Source organism: Jaculus jaculus, chromosome 16, assembly GCF_020740685.1.
Source record: "Jaculus jaculus isolate mJacJac1 chromosome 16, mJacJac1.mat.Y.cur, whole genome shotgun sequence".
In the NCBI taxonomy this organism is placed as follows: Eukaryota; Metazoa; Chordata; class Mammalia; order Rodentia; family Dipodidae; genus Jaculus; species Jaculus jaculus.
In genome coordinates, this window is record NC_059117.1 from 43,969,987 (window position 1) to 43,987,605 (window position 17,619).

General features: G+C 47.4%; 1 protein-coding gene across 11 annotated transcripts in view; it reads left to right on the forward strand.

The window, feature by feature from the left end:
- Adcyap1r1 (ADCYAP receptor type I) overlaps positions 1–9,186 on the forward strand; it is a 49,903-nt gene extending 40,717 nt beyond the window's left edge. For all 11 annotated transcript variants that reach the window (XM_045135775.1, XM_045135779.1, XM_045135774.1 and 8 more), the window contains 3 exons: positions 870–999; positions 2,400–2,441; positions 3,636–9,186. In XM_045135775.1, coding sequence (XP_044991710.1) covers positions 870–999; positions 2,400–2,441; positions 3,636–3,824 — 361 coding nt within the window. In that variant the 3' untranslated portion in view covers positions 3,825–9,186. The remainder of the gene's footprint in view (positions 1–869; positions 1,000–2,399; positions 2,442–3,635) is intronic.
- Positions 9,187–17,619: the final 8,433 nt, after the last annotated feature.

Consider the following 17,619-nt stretch of genomic DNA (forward strand, 5'->3'; position numbering starts at 1 on the left):
GGAATAGGTGGAGATGGTGTTCCATTCTGGAAGGCCCTGAGAGAATTCACTCTCTCTAGAGTCGGATTCCCAGTGTGCACACTCCTGCTATTCCCACCGTGGGTCTTTGCCCTGCACACTTACTTAGTCAGGGCCTTACCTATGTTGGTCCAAGTGCCAGTGGCAGGGGAACTCAGGAGAGCTGGTCCGGCAGGCTCCCCTGCTCAGGCCACCTCCCAGCAGATAGTCTCCTCTTCCTTTCACTGTCTCCTGGGCAGCACCTTCCTTCTGGCCGGCAGGGATGGCTTCAGCCCGGTCAGAGCATCCTTCCTCTCATCCCTGCCTCGTCCCTCCCCACTGTACCCGGTGCTCTCCCTCCTGCGCATATGCTCTCCTAGTGTGCTCAGCGAGTGTGCCCAATCAGCTCCACATTCTGAAAAGTCCTGTCTGTCTGGCCCTTGAGAGTAGCTCCTTTTTAATATATGTAGCTCCTCTGAGAAAGGACAAGATTTTGTTTGGCTCAAGCCTCCCTCCTGTGCTTTCCCAAACCCCTCCTGTGATTTTCTCTGACTTCCATTTCTTCCCAAAGGTTTTACATGCCACTCAAGGGGGCCCTGTCAATGAAGCATACATTTTAGTGGTCTGCAGGATACTGTTTTGGTGCTCTGAAGACTGGGGAAGCTCCCTCATGATATCCCAGAGAATCCTAGAAACCAGGCCTCTGGTTGGCTCCCTCTCTCCCAGGCTCCTTGCACCTGGAGAGAGCTCAGAGGAAGTGTGTGGACAGGGGCACTGAGGGAGAGCCAGGGCTGGGCTGGGTCCTTGGCCCTCTGTGCCTCTTTCCCTAAACCCTGCAGATCTGGAGCAGACGCCTTGCTTTCTTCCAACAGACGGCTGGCTCGGTCCACACTGCTGCTCATACCACTCTTTGGAATTCACTACACGGTATTTGCCTTCTCTCCAGAGAACGTCAGCAAGAGGGAAAGACTCGTGTTTGAGCTGGGGCTAGGCTCCTTTCAGGTAGGCATGGTGCATGTGAAGGGCACAACTCCCTGGGAGGCAAGGCCCTGGCCTCTGACCTGCTGCTAGGGGGAACCCTGTGGACCCTGGCTTCTGACCTCGTTATTTTTGTCTCTGAAATGAATATGAGGGAAGATATGCATGGTGACAGCCCTGTCTTCTGCTGTTAAAACACACACTAGTGTCTGGCTGTCATGATGTCTGGATCCCCCTGATGATCCAGGATGACAGTTGTCCATGATGGATTTTAGAGCTCTGTGTCTGACTATGACTGACAATGAGCCCCTGAAGGCTGGAGTTCTGTCATACCTATGCTGGGTCCCTGGCATAGGGGACCTCAACGTAGGGCTTGGCTCCTGAGAGCTGAACAGGTGCATCATGAGCAAACAGCAGATACTTAAGTGAGTGTGTGGGGGATGTGAGGAGGAAGAGGATAAGGACCGGCATGAGGACTGAGTAGATATGGCTGTGCATGAGCGCGTACACTGCAGTGAGGGAGTGAACTGAGTGAACTAGCGGTGGCACATTTATTCATGGAGGAATTGCCACTTTGGCTGTCCTAGAATAGGGTCGCTTCCTAAGCTGACAATTTAAATTAGTAATGGAGTTTGATGGTTAGAAAGTTACTCTGTGCAACTGCCTTGGATATCCCTCTGCCCCTGTTTAATTCAAGGGCATTTAACCTGATTTACATTCTTAAACTAGTGAGGCTGGGAGTGTTACTGATGAAGTTCTGACTTGGAAATTAGAACCCAGAGCCTCCATCTTTTGACATACTGTCATTTTTCAGCCCTCATTCCTCTGTCACTTGCAAATGATAGCCAAGGGCACCAGGGTTGCAAGGAACTGGTTGGTAACATTCAGGAAAATATTATTGCTTTCTTTGTTGGAGATGCAGAATAGCTAAACTTATAGTCTGTGCCAAGTGCTTGCTGCATACGATTTTGCTGTGCTGTATACGGAGCCAGCATGCATGGGGAGGGCAGAGTGGGGAAGATGGTGATAGAGAAAGACAGCACAGGTCTGTTCTGTCCTGGAGTGATCCTGTTCTCAGGGGCCTGCAGACTACTAGGACGGTGCAGCGACATTCCGGCTTACTTTCTGTAGAACGGGAGGAAGGTTTCCTATATAAAATTTAATAGAGTTGGACCAAAATTGATAAAGGGAATGTGAGCTTCACCATCAGAGTGTGTCAGTGAGGACTGGCCCAGCAGGTGGTCTAGTTTCATGGAAGCGCTCATAGTAGTGGAATAGAATATATCTCACCTTACCCCAGGTCCGTGGTACCCCTGTCCAGGTTATGACATTTTTCATCTCCTACTTTCATCTCTCTCATATGCCCTGGGCATACATCCTCTCAAAAGCCCCCTTGCTAGTCCCTGTTTCTCTTTTCTCTCCAGGGCTTTGTGGTGGCTGTGCTTTACTGTTTCCTGAATGGGGAGGTAAGACCCTGGGTCTCTGGCTTCTCAGCAGTGCATGTGGGGTTTGCTGGGGAACAGCCTCCATCTATGTCAGAATCACTCCTTGTTTGAGGCTAAGGCCCACCCTGTAGAGCTGAGCTCCAGCCTTCAAAGGCATTAGAACACAAGAGTGTGGGGACTCTAAGACATACCTCAGTGAGCAGGATTGTACCTGCATGTAGGCTGTGATGGGCCGGGCTGCTAAACCAGAAGCTACTGCAAGCATGCCAGCCTGCCTGAACCTGGTAGAGCAGGACCTATGAGAATTTGGAAGAGACCCCAGGACAGACCTGGATCTCTGGTTTTAGGCTCCTTTATTAGCCCACTGCTTTGGATAAAAGCCCAGAACAGAAGTATTAAGGCTATGGTGGTGGATGGGTTCGTAGGTGGGCAGAGTCTTTGTACTATGGCTCAGGTCTTCACTGCAGAGCCTTGTCCCTAGCAGGTTCCTCCTCCTGTTTTCATCTGAGACTCAAGATAACTGGACTCAATAATCAGCAGGCCAATCTACAACAAAGGTTAGATTAGGACAGACCATGAGAGCCAGAGAGGGCCCTGTATGAAGAGCTGAGAGAGAGTGTGGCAGCTCCTCAGGAGCCTGCTGAAGAGTAGAGGCTGCAGTGTAGAGGGTATGTGGGCACTGTCTCCAGTCACGCAGCCTGTAGGCTGCAGAAACTTGGCTGAGGTGGCATCTGAAGGCCAAGGCTCATTTGGCATAGCACCTCCTCACCATTCTAAGAGCTACATGGAAATGTATCCACCAAGACTGATGGACTATTGTGATTCTCTGCCCAGGCTGTATATTGTCCTCATCTGGGAAACTTTAAAAGTTCTAGGTGTCTAATTCTAACCCAGAGACACTGATGCCAATGTTTTAAGGATCTGGTTATCTGGGATATTTAAAATTGCTCAGGAAGGTGGTGGAACTAAATGGCCAGTGAGGGTAAGTACCCTTATTCTGATCTGAGAGGCTGCTTGGGAAAGATGCCCTGACAGTCCCAAAGAGCTTGCCTCCGAGAGAGCCAGACAGAAGGAAGCCACCAGAGGGCCTTGCCTAGACAGACTGGGGCAGGACCACAGGAGGTGGATAGGAAGTGGTGGTTGCAGCAGGGATGGTCCCAGGCCAGGGCAGAAAAACTGTCCACCCAGAAGTCACAGGCTTATTGCTCCTTACAGGTGCAGGCAGAGATCAAACGGAAATGGCGGAGCTGGAAGGTGAACCGTTACTTCACCATGGACTTCAAGCATCGGCACCCGTCCCTGGCCAGCAGTGGGGTGAATGGGGGCACTCAGCTCTCCATTCTGAGCAAGAGCAGCTCCCAGCTGCGCATGTCTAGCCTCCCGGCTGACAACCTGGCCACCTGAGCCCTAGCCCACATTCTTCACAGGCAGGGGCTGCAGGCAAGTGCCTGCGTGTGTTCATGCCTCTCCTCTCCCCTTGGGCAGGCCCTGCGTGGGAAGTTGGGCTCCTTCCAAGGGGGAAGAGAGAGGAGGGTGTAGGCTGATATTGTCCCTCCTCTTTGGGTACTAGCCCCACCCACCATGTTTCCCTGGACCCTGATTTGTCATGTAAATACACCTCAAATTTGGAAAGTCACCCTTCCCCTTCCCATTCCACCTTGCTCATCTTGGCCAGGCTCCAGTTCTGTCTGCTGTGTCTAGGCCAGCTCCAGCGATGGCCTGACCTTGGACACGAGGCCTTGTGAGTGGAGGCTGAAACACCTGCTTTGAAGAGGCTGGGGTGGCATCCATCCCCACAGTCCCTCACTGTGTGACTTTGGACTTAGGTTCTTCTCAATCTGGGTCTGGTCCTGCAGCCAGCCAGGGATCCATATCAGTGACCAGAACAACTTTTAAAGCAGGTCAACCTGAGATTTTCTCTTGCTCACCTGGCACTGAATTGCCCCTGTACCCATCTCTTGGATACCAGGACAGTGGGATAGCTTGAGGACTCTTCCAGTCAAAGGCCTTAACTGCAGGGGATGGGCTGTGGGCAAGGGTTGGGAAAGGTTCTGGTGCTTTTTATTTGATCCAAGAAGAGTTGAAAGCCAGAAATGCAGATACAATTGGGAAGGAGATGGAAAAGTATGGGAGACCCATGGAAGAAGAGCTTACCATCTCCATGACTATGCTCCTGATTCAAGACAGGTTCATGTGGTGGTACCTTTCTGCCCTTCCTGCCCCTAGAGGATGCCCTGGAGAGGCTGCTCCCCAACCACACCCACCACACCCATCCCTTCATCCCCTTCCCATTTCTTCCTAAGTCGAAGCCATGTCTAGGATGAACCAGCCGCTTTCCTGTGATGTTAGTGGGCTACGAAGCACCATACATCTTCATGAGCCAAGTCCTGAGCCCCAGATTCCCACACTCCTCACCACCACAGATGATGAGGAATCCCAGACACAGGCTCCACATACCTGGACTCAGCTACTAGATTCTCTGAGATGTCTCCAATCTGTCCTCATGTGCCCTTGATATTGAATCACTGTGTGTGTCCTGTGGTGTTCAGTGGCGATGTCATGCCTGCAGTGTGTATTAGCAGGAGCTGCTGGTGAATGGAGCAGTGGTTCCCCAGCTTCAAGTTGCACAGCCACAGTCTAAGAATTAAAAACAGGGCCAAACCAGGTTCAGGAAGGTAGAGGAAAGAGCTGGAGTGCCATGTCCCCACGTGGCCCAGTTCATTACATTCACAATTGCTGTCTTGATGTTGGTGGGCTTGCTTCCCAGTCATGCTCTGGAGTGCTTGGGGAGTTTGGGTGCAGAGGAGTGCTGTATCACTTGGCTTTATAAAGTTAACAAACCCTGGGAGCTTTGAACAATGTTATTGGAGGGACCTTCAGAATGATGGGAGAAGATTCTAATTGCTCTGATTTAGAGATTAGTTCTGTGACTTTGGCCAGTGAAGTAAATCCTTGGGCCTTTGGAAAAGCCAGAGGGATAAAGGATTTCTACCCTTTTCCAAGCATGTTCTGTGAGTTGGACTGGCCATGGGGTGTGCAATGGTTCCTCTACCCTGCACTTGACCTTGTGACCCATCCCTTTGCTCTGGGATCAGGTTTATCAGTCCACCAAGCATCTGCAAATGGCTTTGCATTCTGAATGCGGCTAGGGGGCCTGTGCAGCTGGGAAGCAGCATGACAGGGGCTCAGGGCTGGGCCAGACTTCTGTGACTGTGGACACGAGGCTCCTACTCTGGGCTTCAGCTTCCCCATTTGTGAGATGAGATGGCTTCTGATGCTTCTCCAGGCTCTTAACTTTAGGAGTTTTCCTGTTCTAGCTAAGGCAGGTAGAACAGCATGGTCCTTGTTTATATAATATGAGGTGTGTGTGTGTATGTAGGTGAGGGGGTGAAATTCTGTTCATTTTCCCTGTCTTAGAAACCAAACTTCATTCTCTTCCATTTGGCACCACAGTGGATTCTGGGAGAGTAGAGGGAGCTCAGGCCGTGATCATTTGAACAAGGTCTTGGGCGTGATGTACAGGTCACAAGTTGCCCATGGCATCCCTGGTTCAAGGCATGGGCCCTATGGTCTGAACCCTGTCCATTTGTTATTGCCCCTCCTACCAGCAAGTCTGCTTCACTGTGGATAAAGAAACTGACTTTATAGATACTTCATTGCAAAACAGCAAAACAAGATCAACCCTGAATTGCCCCAGGTATGCTATTTCCTGAGCCCTGTGTCCTCTAGGCCTGGTCCTTTCTGTTCCTTTTCTTTTCCTGTCTAAATGAGTGTGTGCTTTTTCTTGTGAGTAGATGTACCCACAGATGCTGTGTGCCCCAGGACACTCTGACTTCTGTCACAGGTGGTGAAGGGATAGCATTAGGCCTGGGAAAATCCTTCTGTCCTTGAACCTCTTTTAGGTGTAGACTGAGCAGTAATACTGGGTAGTTTTTATAGACCTGGTACATCCCTGGGCTTCTCTGTAAACACCAGCCATTTGCTTGAATGGACCTCAGGCAAGGCTGTGGTAATGTTTGGACAGGAAAAGCAGAAACAGTAAGAAATTCTACCTGGAGTCCAGCTCATGCTGTCTGTCGGGGTGGGGGTGAGGTGGGGGGGATTGTTTCTAGGACACAGGGGCTTATTCTATAAACTCTTTGAAGACAGACCTCATCCTTTGAAGGCCCACTATTAAGTGAGGACATCGTTTGCCTTATGTCATGACTGTTCAGCCATAGGACAGGCGAGCATTGCCAGGAGAGGGTCTCTAGTCCTAAGGGAAATGAGTCTCATAGCAGGGATACCTAGGATACCAGGGAGCCAGTGGAATTTAGGGAATAGTCCCCAACACTGCAAACCTCAGAATCCTCCACACTTGAGGCCTGACCACAGTCTCTGGCTCAGTGGGCAGCATTGTGGTCATCTTTGATATGCCCAGGGGCCTCAGTGTTTCCTAACCCCATCTCCTTGAACTAGGTTCTTTAGGGAGTAACTGGAGCTGAGAGGTTGAGGAGAGGCCAGAGCCAGAAATACTCCTGCTATTAACCTCCCTCCCAAGGCCTCTGTACTTTGTTCTGTCCCCCTCTCTTTCTGGGATGAAAAACTAGGAGAGGCTCTCCTTTTAATTCCTTGAGTACCCTTACCCCCTCAAAGACAAAGTAGCAAGTACTTTGGCATGGCAGAGTCTACTTAAGTGAAAGGAGCCTGGAGACTATCTGGAAGAGTCTCAGGCAGGGAGCATGGGACTTGGGTTTTTCCCAACTTTCCCACAGACCTACTTTTTGACCTTAACTCAGTACCCACATATCTTTGGGGAGACTTGGGGATGCCAGGCAAACCTCCCCTGTGGTTAGATGAGGAACAGGTGGGTGTGACAGGTGGGTGTGACAGGTGGGTGTGTCTGAATGAGGAAGAGTCCCAGTCAGTATTGCATAGCTGTACATGCAAGCCAGAGCATATCACTCAAAGCAGCCATCAGCCATGTGGTGGACATCACACTGTGTACCAGAGGAGCCCTGCCTATAGAATTCCACACTACACAAGAAGCAGTGGAATTGGTATGGTATGGAAAGACCTAATTGCTAACTTGGGCTGCTTGTGGGACCCCCATACTTACCCTCCTACCTTAGATCTGAGCAGTGGAGCAGTCATGGTTGCATCATTTTCCCCTTAGCTAGGGATGAGGTGGAATTGAGATGTCCCTCTGTATATTTACAAGCTCCAGAAATCACAGAGATGTGTCTTATTCCTGGGGTGAAGACCTATGAAAGCAATTCTTTGTGGTTTATCTACTGCCTTGAGCCTCCTGGATTAACTTTTACCCAATTTGTAAAACCACCAGCACTTTACTCGCAGTAAAGGGGAGGCCAGAGGGCTCTGGTGTACACAAAGTTCCAGCATTACCTTCAGCTGATTCAGTTTGCTCTTGAGGTGAGGATGGAGAAAATTCTATGTGGGCGCTGTATGTCCACACTGTCTGCCTGGGAGCCCTTCAAGGATCTGGGCCTTTCCTGTATGCTGTTCCTTCTCCTTCGCCTTAGCTCCAGGTCCTGTACTGTGTCTGTACTCAGTCATTGTGTCTTGTCTAATGTGTGTTTTCTGAGGCTTTGCAGCTGTCAGAGCTGGAGTGATATAACCTTTGGCACCCCAGATGTGGCTCCACGCCCATTTGTGGGAGCTGGACCAGCCTCAGTTTCACCTCTCACAGTGTCCCACGGTAAAGATAAGTCCCACGGACCTTACTGCTACTGCTGCCACCATTAATGCTGTGCTCACAACCTTGTCTGGGATTTTAAGGATGTCAAATTGCTCTAGGTGACTCATAAATGTCTTGTTATTTTTCCTGGTGGCTGTAAGTTGGTGAAAGTGGAGGGCAGGGAGGAGGGAAGAGATGGGGAGGGGATACTTCAACTCTGATTACTTCAGACTAATCCAGTGCCAGTACCCTGTGGCTCTTTGGGTTCCCAGGGAGAGAGATGAGGTGGCCTCACTGGGCTAAGAATGGACTGAAAAATGGAGAAGGTTTGGCATGAAAACCTTCATATGATATGAATAGTCGGGATCACTTGGACTTCTGGACATGGAAGTGGCTCACTCAAAGTCTCTGATGGCTCATGATCTTCATGTAGTTGTGTACCAGAAGTCCCAAAGCTTGGATGAAGGAAGTATTTGTCCCAGCTCAGCACAGGTTTGTCCTTGGCTGCCAGAATTCTACTCCTGGACCCTTGTAGAGAGTCAGGGACATCTACCCCTGCCACATCAGATAACCAATTTAGGTAAGTCATATTTTTGAGGTTCTATTGTCAGAACTCTTAGGCACATTTTAAGCTGGTCATATTTTTAATTGCCAGGAACAGAAAACAGTTTGGGCTGTCAAGTCAGAAATTAAGTTTCTGAAAAAGATTGTGGGCCGTTACGGGTAGAGAAATCAGAGAATGGAGGTTGGCGTCACTCTTACTACACAGTACTCAGGGAGGCCTTGACATCATGATCCTTCTGCCTCAGCATCTCAAACTCATTGTGCGACTCAGATTGGCCTGAATCCCCAGCACTTGTAAGGTTAAGATAGGAGGATCCAGGGAGTTTAAGACCAGAATTGGGTGTTGTGGGGCACATCCATAATCCAGCATTAGTGAGGCTGAGAGGATCATTTAATTTGAGGCCAGCCTAGGTTACACAATGTAAACCTGTCAAAAAGAAAAAGAAGGGAGAGGAAGAGAAATGAAAGAAGGCTGAGGAAATAACAGTGGAATGATGACAATGTATAATAAACACATAAAACATGTATCTGAAGCTCCATGTCATGCCACAAAGCTCCTGATGAGCTCCACAGCTGCTGTGCCACACCCCAGGGGTGACTGTTTCACCAGGGACGTCATGTCGCAGTTGTCACTGCTGCTGAAGCCTACAGCTTTGTGCCATCCTTACCAACAAGCTCCCACTTCTGGCTTCCTGCCTGCAGTTGCTCCTTTCCACATCGGAGTCTCACATGACACCTGTGGGTGGGACTGTTGTAACTGCAGTGGTGGCACTCTTCTGGATTCTTTCTTGGAGAGGTTGAGATCACAAATTTAGAATTTTTTCTTAGCTATTACAATAGTATTTAAAAGTCTTGAGAACAAGAACTGCTCACCACTGTAGGCTGAAGGTCTACAGCCATTAACTCTCTGCCCCCAGGCCAGCCTGTAGTTAAGCCAGTGAAGAGATAAACCCTTGCCCACCAGAGGTGACCCTCCAACTTTATGGGTCCATGGGGCCTCAGCAAATACACCAGGTACCCAATGGGGGTTTCCCACCCAGGTGCTGGCAGGCTCTGCCTCCTACTTCTGTACCTGCTTTTCCTCCTTTAGGACTGTGCCCAGGGGCCACTAACAGACCCTTAGAGATGAAAGTTAACCCCTGTGTGTCAGATTCCACTGAAAGTTCCCACAAAAGGTCCCCAGCATTCAGACAAATGCTAAGTTTTAACAAGAAGTCACACTTGGGGCTGAGGAGATGGCTCAGTGGTTGCCTGTGAAGCCTAAGGACTCAGGTTTGATTCCCCAGAACCCATGTAAGTGCATGGTGGTGCCTGCCTCTGGTGTTCATTTGCAATGGCTAGAGGCCCTGGTGTACCCATTTCTCTCCCTCATCTCTCATAAATAAATAAAAGATAAAATAAAAAGTCACACTCATAAAGCAAGAGACCAAAGCTCAAAAATCTCAAATTCCATATTAAAGGGGAATTAGCAAAAATGTAAAGAATCTAGTTCCAAGAATCCAAGCCATCTTGAATTCTTGAAGTACCTTGGAGACACTGAGGCCAAGCTCAGTGGGCTGAAACCCCTAGTTCTGACGTGGCCTAAAGTAGTGCTTTATTTTCCTGAATTAGGCCAGTGTAGAGGAGCCGGGGTTGGTAGTGTGGCTCCATGCGCTCCTCAGGAGCTCAAGCCCTGCTCATTTTGTTCCTCCACCCTTAGAATGCGAGGTACAACTCTAAGGCTACATCCAGAGGGGCTCTTGGAAATCTGGATATCACTAAACTCAGTGAGTGGGAGAAGGCAGATCTGTCTGCTGCTTACATCTCATTGGCTAATGTTTAGTCACATGGACACACCTCCTTCTAGAACACTGGCAGGAAAGAGTACACAGTGACTAGTTTGTATTTTTTTTTTTTCCCCAAGGTAGGGTCTCACTCTAGCTCAGGCTGTAGTCTCAGGGTGGCCTTGAACTCTAGGCGATCCTCTTACCTCTGCTCTAGAGTGCTGGGATTAAAGGCATGCACCACCATGCCTGGCTGGATTTGGGGGGTTTTAAAAAAGATACAAGCCAGGCATGGTGGCACATGCCTTTAATCCCAGCACTCGTGAGACAGAGGTAGGAGGATCGCCTAGAGTTCAAGGCCACCCTGAGACTACAGCCTGAGCCAGAGTGAGACCCTATCTGGGGGTTGGGGGGAACGACCAAATCCTTAGGCAGTCTTGTGGTCACTGGGTTCATCCCACACCAGAACAAAAGTGGAGTGGCCATATGTCTGTCCCACTTTATTTGGAACAAATAAGGGAATGCAGGCTCAGAGGTGAGCCATATGACTGAAAGTTCCTTCAACTGGGATTGGGGGCCTGGTTACTCCCAGAGCCTCATTGCATCATTTCTGTTTCCTTCATCCTTTGAGCTTCCTCTCATATATGAAGTTTAAGTGGATTCTGCACACTGGGGACTTCTATGTTAGTCACTTTATAATTAGGAGAATCTTCAAAGATCATTCTATTGGGAGAGAGAGGGTGAAGACCATGGTTGTCATGAATTCAGATCAGCTCTTTGGATTTAGGTTAGAAGCTTTGGAGCCCTGCCTCTGTTAGGCTGTCCCCTAGCGTGAAGCACTGTGCAGCAGCTCTGATGGGCGCACAGACGGTCCTGAGGCATGCAAGGTTATAAATTCCCAGTGGGAAACAGCACCTGGTGTTCTTCCACACCTCCCTTTAGGTTGAGAGGCAGTCCTCAGCAGATGGCAGATCACCTCTGAATCCAGAAATGAACGTTGTCTTGTAGACCCTTGCATAAAGGCCCTTTATCTTAGCTGATGACCTTCCTGAATTTCGTCAAAGAAGAGTCTTAGAAACATTCATCTTTCTAGAACAGTGTCCAAAAGGCATGCAACTTTAAACAACTCTTGAGTACACATATAGATATTTAGAAACTGTCTCAGACACTGGGGATTGTCTCAGAAAATGACCCTGGTGTCAATGACTGTGTTATCTTGGAGAAGATGAGACAATAAGGAAAGAAACAAAGGATGTGATTTTAGATGGAAGAAAGTATAAAGAAGTTAAGGAGAAGACAACGCTGGGACCAGGAGCTGTTTTGGAATGAGCATCCAGAGGAGGCCTGACATGTAGAAGTTTGAGAACAGGAATAGCAGCTTTACCAGGCTCTCTGCAGATACCAGCAGCAAGAGCATCCCAGGAAGAGAGGCACCAGATGTAGGATAGGATCTGAAATGAGCTCACTCATAATGCTAATTGATTCCTATGGATGCCATAAAAAGCCACACACTGGAGTGTTTAAGACAACTGACATTTTTCTCTCACAATTTTGGAGGCTAGGAGTCTGAAATCAAGTCAGGGTCAGACTCTGTCTGAAGGCTTTCCCCACATGTCTGTTGTCTCTGTTACACTCCCTTATAAGGACACCAGCCACATTTGATTGAATACCTACCATCATTCAGCATGACATCTTGAGAGACCTTATTTCCAAATCTGCCTCCATTCATGGACGCCCAGTTAGGACTTCAGTGTATTTGGACACACCTTTAGTTCACAGTAGCAGTGGTCTAGGAGGCAGGCAGCTTTGTGGGCACACTAATTACTTAGGGGACTTACTTGGAGAAGGTGCAGCAGATGACACATGGGGCAGGGATTGAAGCCTCTCTCTCAAGACAGTGTCAGTGCATTTAAGTTTAAAACAAGTAAATGTAGCAAGGCTGATCCCTCACGCTTACTCCTTGTGCTCGTGTGGTCCTTTCCAAGCATATCATGTGTTTCTTGTGTGGATGTGTAGCTCCTAAAGATCCATTACCTCCCTCAATTATAAATCCTACAATAGTATCAGATGCTAAAAGGGCCTCAGTCATAGCTGATGAAGCTACATGGAATTCTTTTGGAACAGAGTCTTACTATATAGCCCAGGCTAGCCTCAGATGCACAATCCTTTCATCTCACCCTCCTGAGTGCTGGAATTATAAGTTTATTACACCAAGCCTGGAAGTGCATGGGATCTTAAATTGTTTGAAGGAGGTTGGACACTGAACTCTTTTTTTCTACCCAGAGAGCCCCAACTTTCAAAGGCAGTGGGTACCTATTTCAAAGCAACAAGGAAAGCAAGTATCCTTACAGTCTGCCCCATGTTCTCATAGAAGCGGGATGACATGTACAAACCACCATGTGTATCTGTTCCAAGCCATATTGGACTCACCAGTGAGCAGGGCTGGGGGCGGTGCCTTAGTGCTCATAGGTTTACCTTTCCCCAATTCAGCAAGAAGCGTCTTTGTTCTTTAGTTCTCTTAGGGACACTCCTCTCAGTCACTGCCCATCATCATCCCCTTCACAGCAGGTCATCCTCCCAATATATTAAATTCTAGCTACTTCCTTTCTGTCTTTGAGCAAGACTCAGGCATGGTTCAGTGGTTAGAGTTATCCTTGAGTTGACACTTTTGGTGTCTTTTTTTTTGTTTCCCCAACACTTGGGAGTCATTTATGGTGTTGTCCTTAATTTGCCCTCTCTAGACACTGTCCATGGGTAAAAGCATCCATTAAAGTCCATTAAACATGATCTTGGTGGATAAAACTGGATTACTATGCCCTGAGTACTCTGGAGACAGCCACAAGGGCTTCATGCCCAGCACCCCAGACAGCTCCAGAACACATGCTTCCTGGTGGCCTGTTTACTCTGACAGGAGCAAGGCAGCTGTGGGTTGTATAGGGCCTGAAACTCATGATTTGGAGCATCCTCTTTAATATAAAAATGAAAAAGATGTGAAAAATGAGTGTGAATGGTTTTTTAGGTTGAGAAAGTTGACAACTATCTCAAGCAGTATAGAATCTAGAAAAATGACATAATTTATATTAATTTATGCTACAACTTGCCTACATTTTTTGGTGCAAACTCTGATCAGCTCTTTACTGGACATTTTCAATGCTATTTTCTATCAATTAATTGAAATATAATTTAGTTGTATAGTTAACCAAAGCAGAGACTTTTATTGTTAATAGTTTGAACAGCACAGATGAGAGCAGAACTCTCCAGTTAAACTTGAACACATGGTCAAGGATGGGAAGGAGTGTTGCATAATCTGGAGTCTGGCACACCCGTGTTTCTCCAGCAGGAAGATGGCACACACTGGAGGGCATTTTAATATCACAACTTGTCATTACTCTGTTTGGCCCCTACCTCTGCATATACTAAAATTAATATTAGGAATATTTCCAGATGGGTAGCAATAACCTGGTGACGTAATGAAACAGTTACCCCTTATCTACAACCCATGGAAATGCTTTGAGCTAGTTTTGTCTTTTTCAAGCAATGAAGAGGCTAGTTGAGAAGCCAGAGTGGATTCAGGGCACATTTCCCCCAAATAAGACCTTTTGGACACATTTCTGAGATTTTAGCAAGTGAGGCACTTGGAAACTGGGCACTGACTATATCCAGGATTATCTGTTCATCACCATAGGAGCAGCTTCCATTTACAATTTGTAATATGCCCATAATGTATAGATCCAAGTACTTGTAAGGTTCCTTCCTTCAGATAATATTTTTCGAGGTATTCAGTCACCTGTCAGGTTGATGGCAGTCACTCACCCATGTGAAACTTCTTATTCAGCACTAGGAGATAGGGTCTCTGGAGGACACCAACACTAGGAATAACCTATATCATTTTGCCATCACACAGGAGCCAGTAGCTTTATTTGGCAGCTATCCCATAGTCCTGGATTCTCCCAAGTCCCAAGGTCTCCACTTCAACCATGGATTTTCTTCATAATATCACACAGTGGCCTCACAGGGCCTCCTTGACTTTGTGTCTTACTCCCTAGCCTCAGCTGTTCTGTAACTGTAGTGCAATCCATGACCCTCTACTTCTAACATCTTAATGCTTCCCAAAGTACTACCACGTGTATGACACTGTCAAATTATTTTTATCCAGGGTGGATGAAGCCAAACTTTGAGGAGCAGGAAACTCTTTCAGCATTTTCCCTTCAAAAGAACCAGCATGGCTTCTAGCTTGGGTTGGGTCTCTTAACCTCATAGCATCTTTCCTATTGTCCCAAGCAGCTTTTCCATAGTCAATGATGATAATCTCTAACAATTGCAGCAGGTGCAGCTGCTGTCTCTGATCCTAAAACCTGAAATCACATTTCTTCCCATGCCAACCTTCATATCTTTCAGTTCTGAATTTTCTTCCACCAACCACATCAGTACATTACTTCTAAATTCAACTTTGCTTAATTTGGACATGGGAAGAACACAGCCAGGTTTTATGCCAGAGCATCACTTCAACTACCTCTAGTTCAGTTATGATGAAGTGCTTTCTCTCCTCTGAAACCTCATAAGCTGAACTTCTGTAGTTCATACCTCTCTTTGCAATTTAGTCTTCAAACTCCCCATCGGAATTTCCCATCCAGTTTTACTTATAGTGCTGAAAGCTTCTCCAGTCCAACGTGCCAAACCCTTTAATAGTCTTTCCATGAACCAGTTCTAAAATACTAAATATCATTTGGTCAGGCTTATCACAAGAATGTTCCCACTTCTTGGTATCAATTCTCTGTTATCAATGTCTTGTTATAGAAAATTGGTACCAAATAAGTACTTTCTCATTGCCAGGACAAAACACCTGCCCAGAAGCCATTTATGGAAGAGACAGGTTTATTTCTGGCTTCCAGTTTCAAAAGTATTAAATCATGGTGGGGAAAGCACACAAGCAGCAGACACTCAGAAATCACACCTCCACAGCAGTGGGGGGAAGCCAACCAGTGGGGTTGGACTAATAAACCTTGAGGCACATTCCTAGTGACAGGCCTTTGCCAGCAAAGCTCCACCTTTTAAAGGTTACATGAAAACACTTTTTTTAAGGGCTGGAGGAATGGCTTGGCAATTAAGGTGCTTGCCTGAGAAGCCTAGGGACCTTCTCTCCAGATCCCACATAAGCCAGATGCACAAAGGTGAGGCAAGCACAAGGTTGCACATGCCCACTAGGTGACTCAAGCATCTGGAGTTTGATATCAGTGGCTGAGGCCCTGGTGTGCCAATTCTCTCTATATATATAAAAAAATAAAAATTAAATAAAGGTTACATCAGCTGGGGAGTAAGTGTGAGGCTTAACCACAAATAAATAAGGCAACAAGGGATATTATACACTCAAACCACCACATAACAGGAATCTTGAAGATGAATCAGGCAAGGGAAGTGGGAGAGAAGCACAGGGTGGAGCAGGGGCTGTGGCACCATTTGACTTACCACATCAGGCCCCAGCTAAAGGCTCATCTATAGCTTCCTGATTTTCCTAGCAGTGGATGGTGGGAGAATTATTTAAATGTGGCAGAAAAAGGTGTGGCATATTATTATTAATTTTAAGCATAAACCAAGTACAGAGAGACAAATGCATATACTCACTCTAAAACTAACAAGTATCATTGTATAATCATGCTTGATTTAGTGTTTTCCCCTTAAATTAAAATATCATATAGATAGAATTTGAAGTCTCTATTATGATATATCTGTTTTCTTCCTCTCCCCGTTTCAGTCCAGTTGCAGCCACTAACAAGAGCTTAGCATTTCTCCTTCCCATGCATGTTTCTGAGATAGTTCCTGAGTAATCTCAAGCTAGGGAGTGATGCCCAATTTAAACATTAGGATTACTGAGTCCTGTGAGAAAGGGTGCAGGTTTGGGAGGTTTCCAGGGCTTGAAGACAGGTGGATGATCTTAGTGGGGAGGTGGCGTAGTGGGGATGGGGAGAACTAGTTGGACATGAGTATTTGGATATAACCAGTAAGAGTTGCACTTGGGTTGAGTGTGGTGAGGGAAAGCACGTGATATTAGGCTCTTAGCTTGAGACAAAGGTGGGAAGTGGTCTGATTTAGAAGACAGGAGGAGAAAAGTCACGGAGAAGTCAATGTTCAATGGTTCAGTCAGGAAAGGGAAAAGCCATTTCTGAGCCTCCAAACATGAAGAATTCTTATTAATGGGGGATTGCAAGATCATGAATCGTTAGAAAGGCTTAGGGAAACATTCCTAGTGGCTTCAACTCTCAGCACCAAGGTGAGAACTCACCTGGAATTCCAATGCATGCCCTGCAGTAAAGTGGCACTCCCTAGGAAGCAGCTACTTAGTAGTCCCTGGAGGGTTTTTTTGGGGGGTGGGGTGGGTGGGTGGAGCTGTCCAGCTAGCCTCTATGCTGTGTCTCATCCTGCTCCCAACAGCATAGTTAGTCTCCAAATTTGTGATCTCACCTCAAAGCTCATTCTAACCCTTACCTCACAGATTAGGGCTTCTCTGTGACCTAGAGGAGACCAGGGAGAGAATAATTAAAATGCAGCTGACAAGGAAAACCAAGTGCCTTGATTGAGGGAGGAGAATACAGTGACAGAGAAGCTAAGCAGGGTCCAAGGACAAGGGAGAAGCCATCTGGGTCAAGTGCTGCTAATGGCTTATGAAGAACAGAACAGAAACCAGCAGTTGACTGGGAGAATGGTGTCTTGTTGACAAAGTCATCCTTTGCCCAGCTTGATGGGCAGGCCTTAGTACTTATCGGTACCAGAGTGACTTCTGCAGTGAAAGCCCAGTACTGATGTGCCCTCCCCCAGGGGTACCAGACCTCAAGGTTACCTGAGAGTGGTGGTATAAGGAGATGACTAGGAAGTGTTCATCTGTACTCCTCACACATTTGTGTTGCCAGGGACAGATCTAGCATGTTTAGGAGCCATAGGGCATCTATCATCAAAGCCCAGGTCTCACCCATACCTTAGAAATGAACTTACCTTAGAATGTAGCTGGGTCAAGGAAGTGTGGCTCAATTCAGGAGTCCTCTCTTTGCTCCAGGATCAGCCCCAGAAAGGAGGAAATCCCCAGAAAGGAGGAAACCACAGACATTTGCTGTGAGAGGAAAGGCTGCAGCTCTCCTCTAGAAAGGAGTGGACAACCCTGGGCTGAGAACCAGGCCCAAGGAGCATGGAGGAAGGCCTGTCT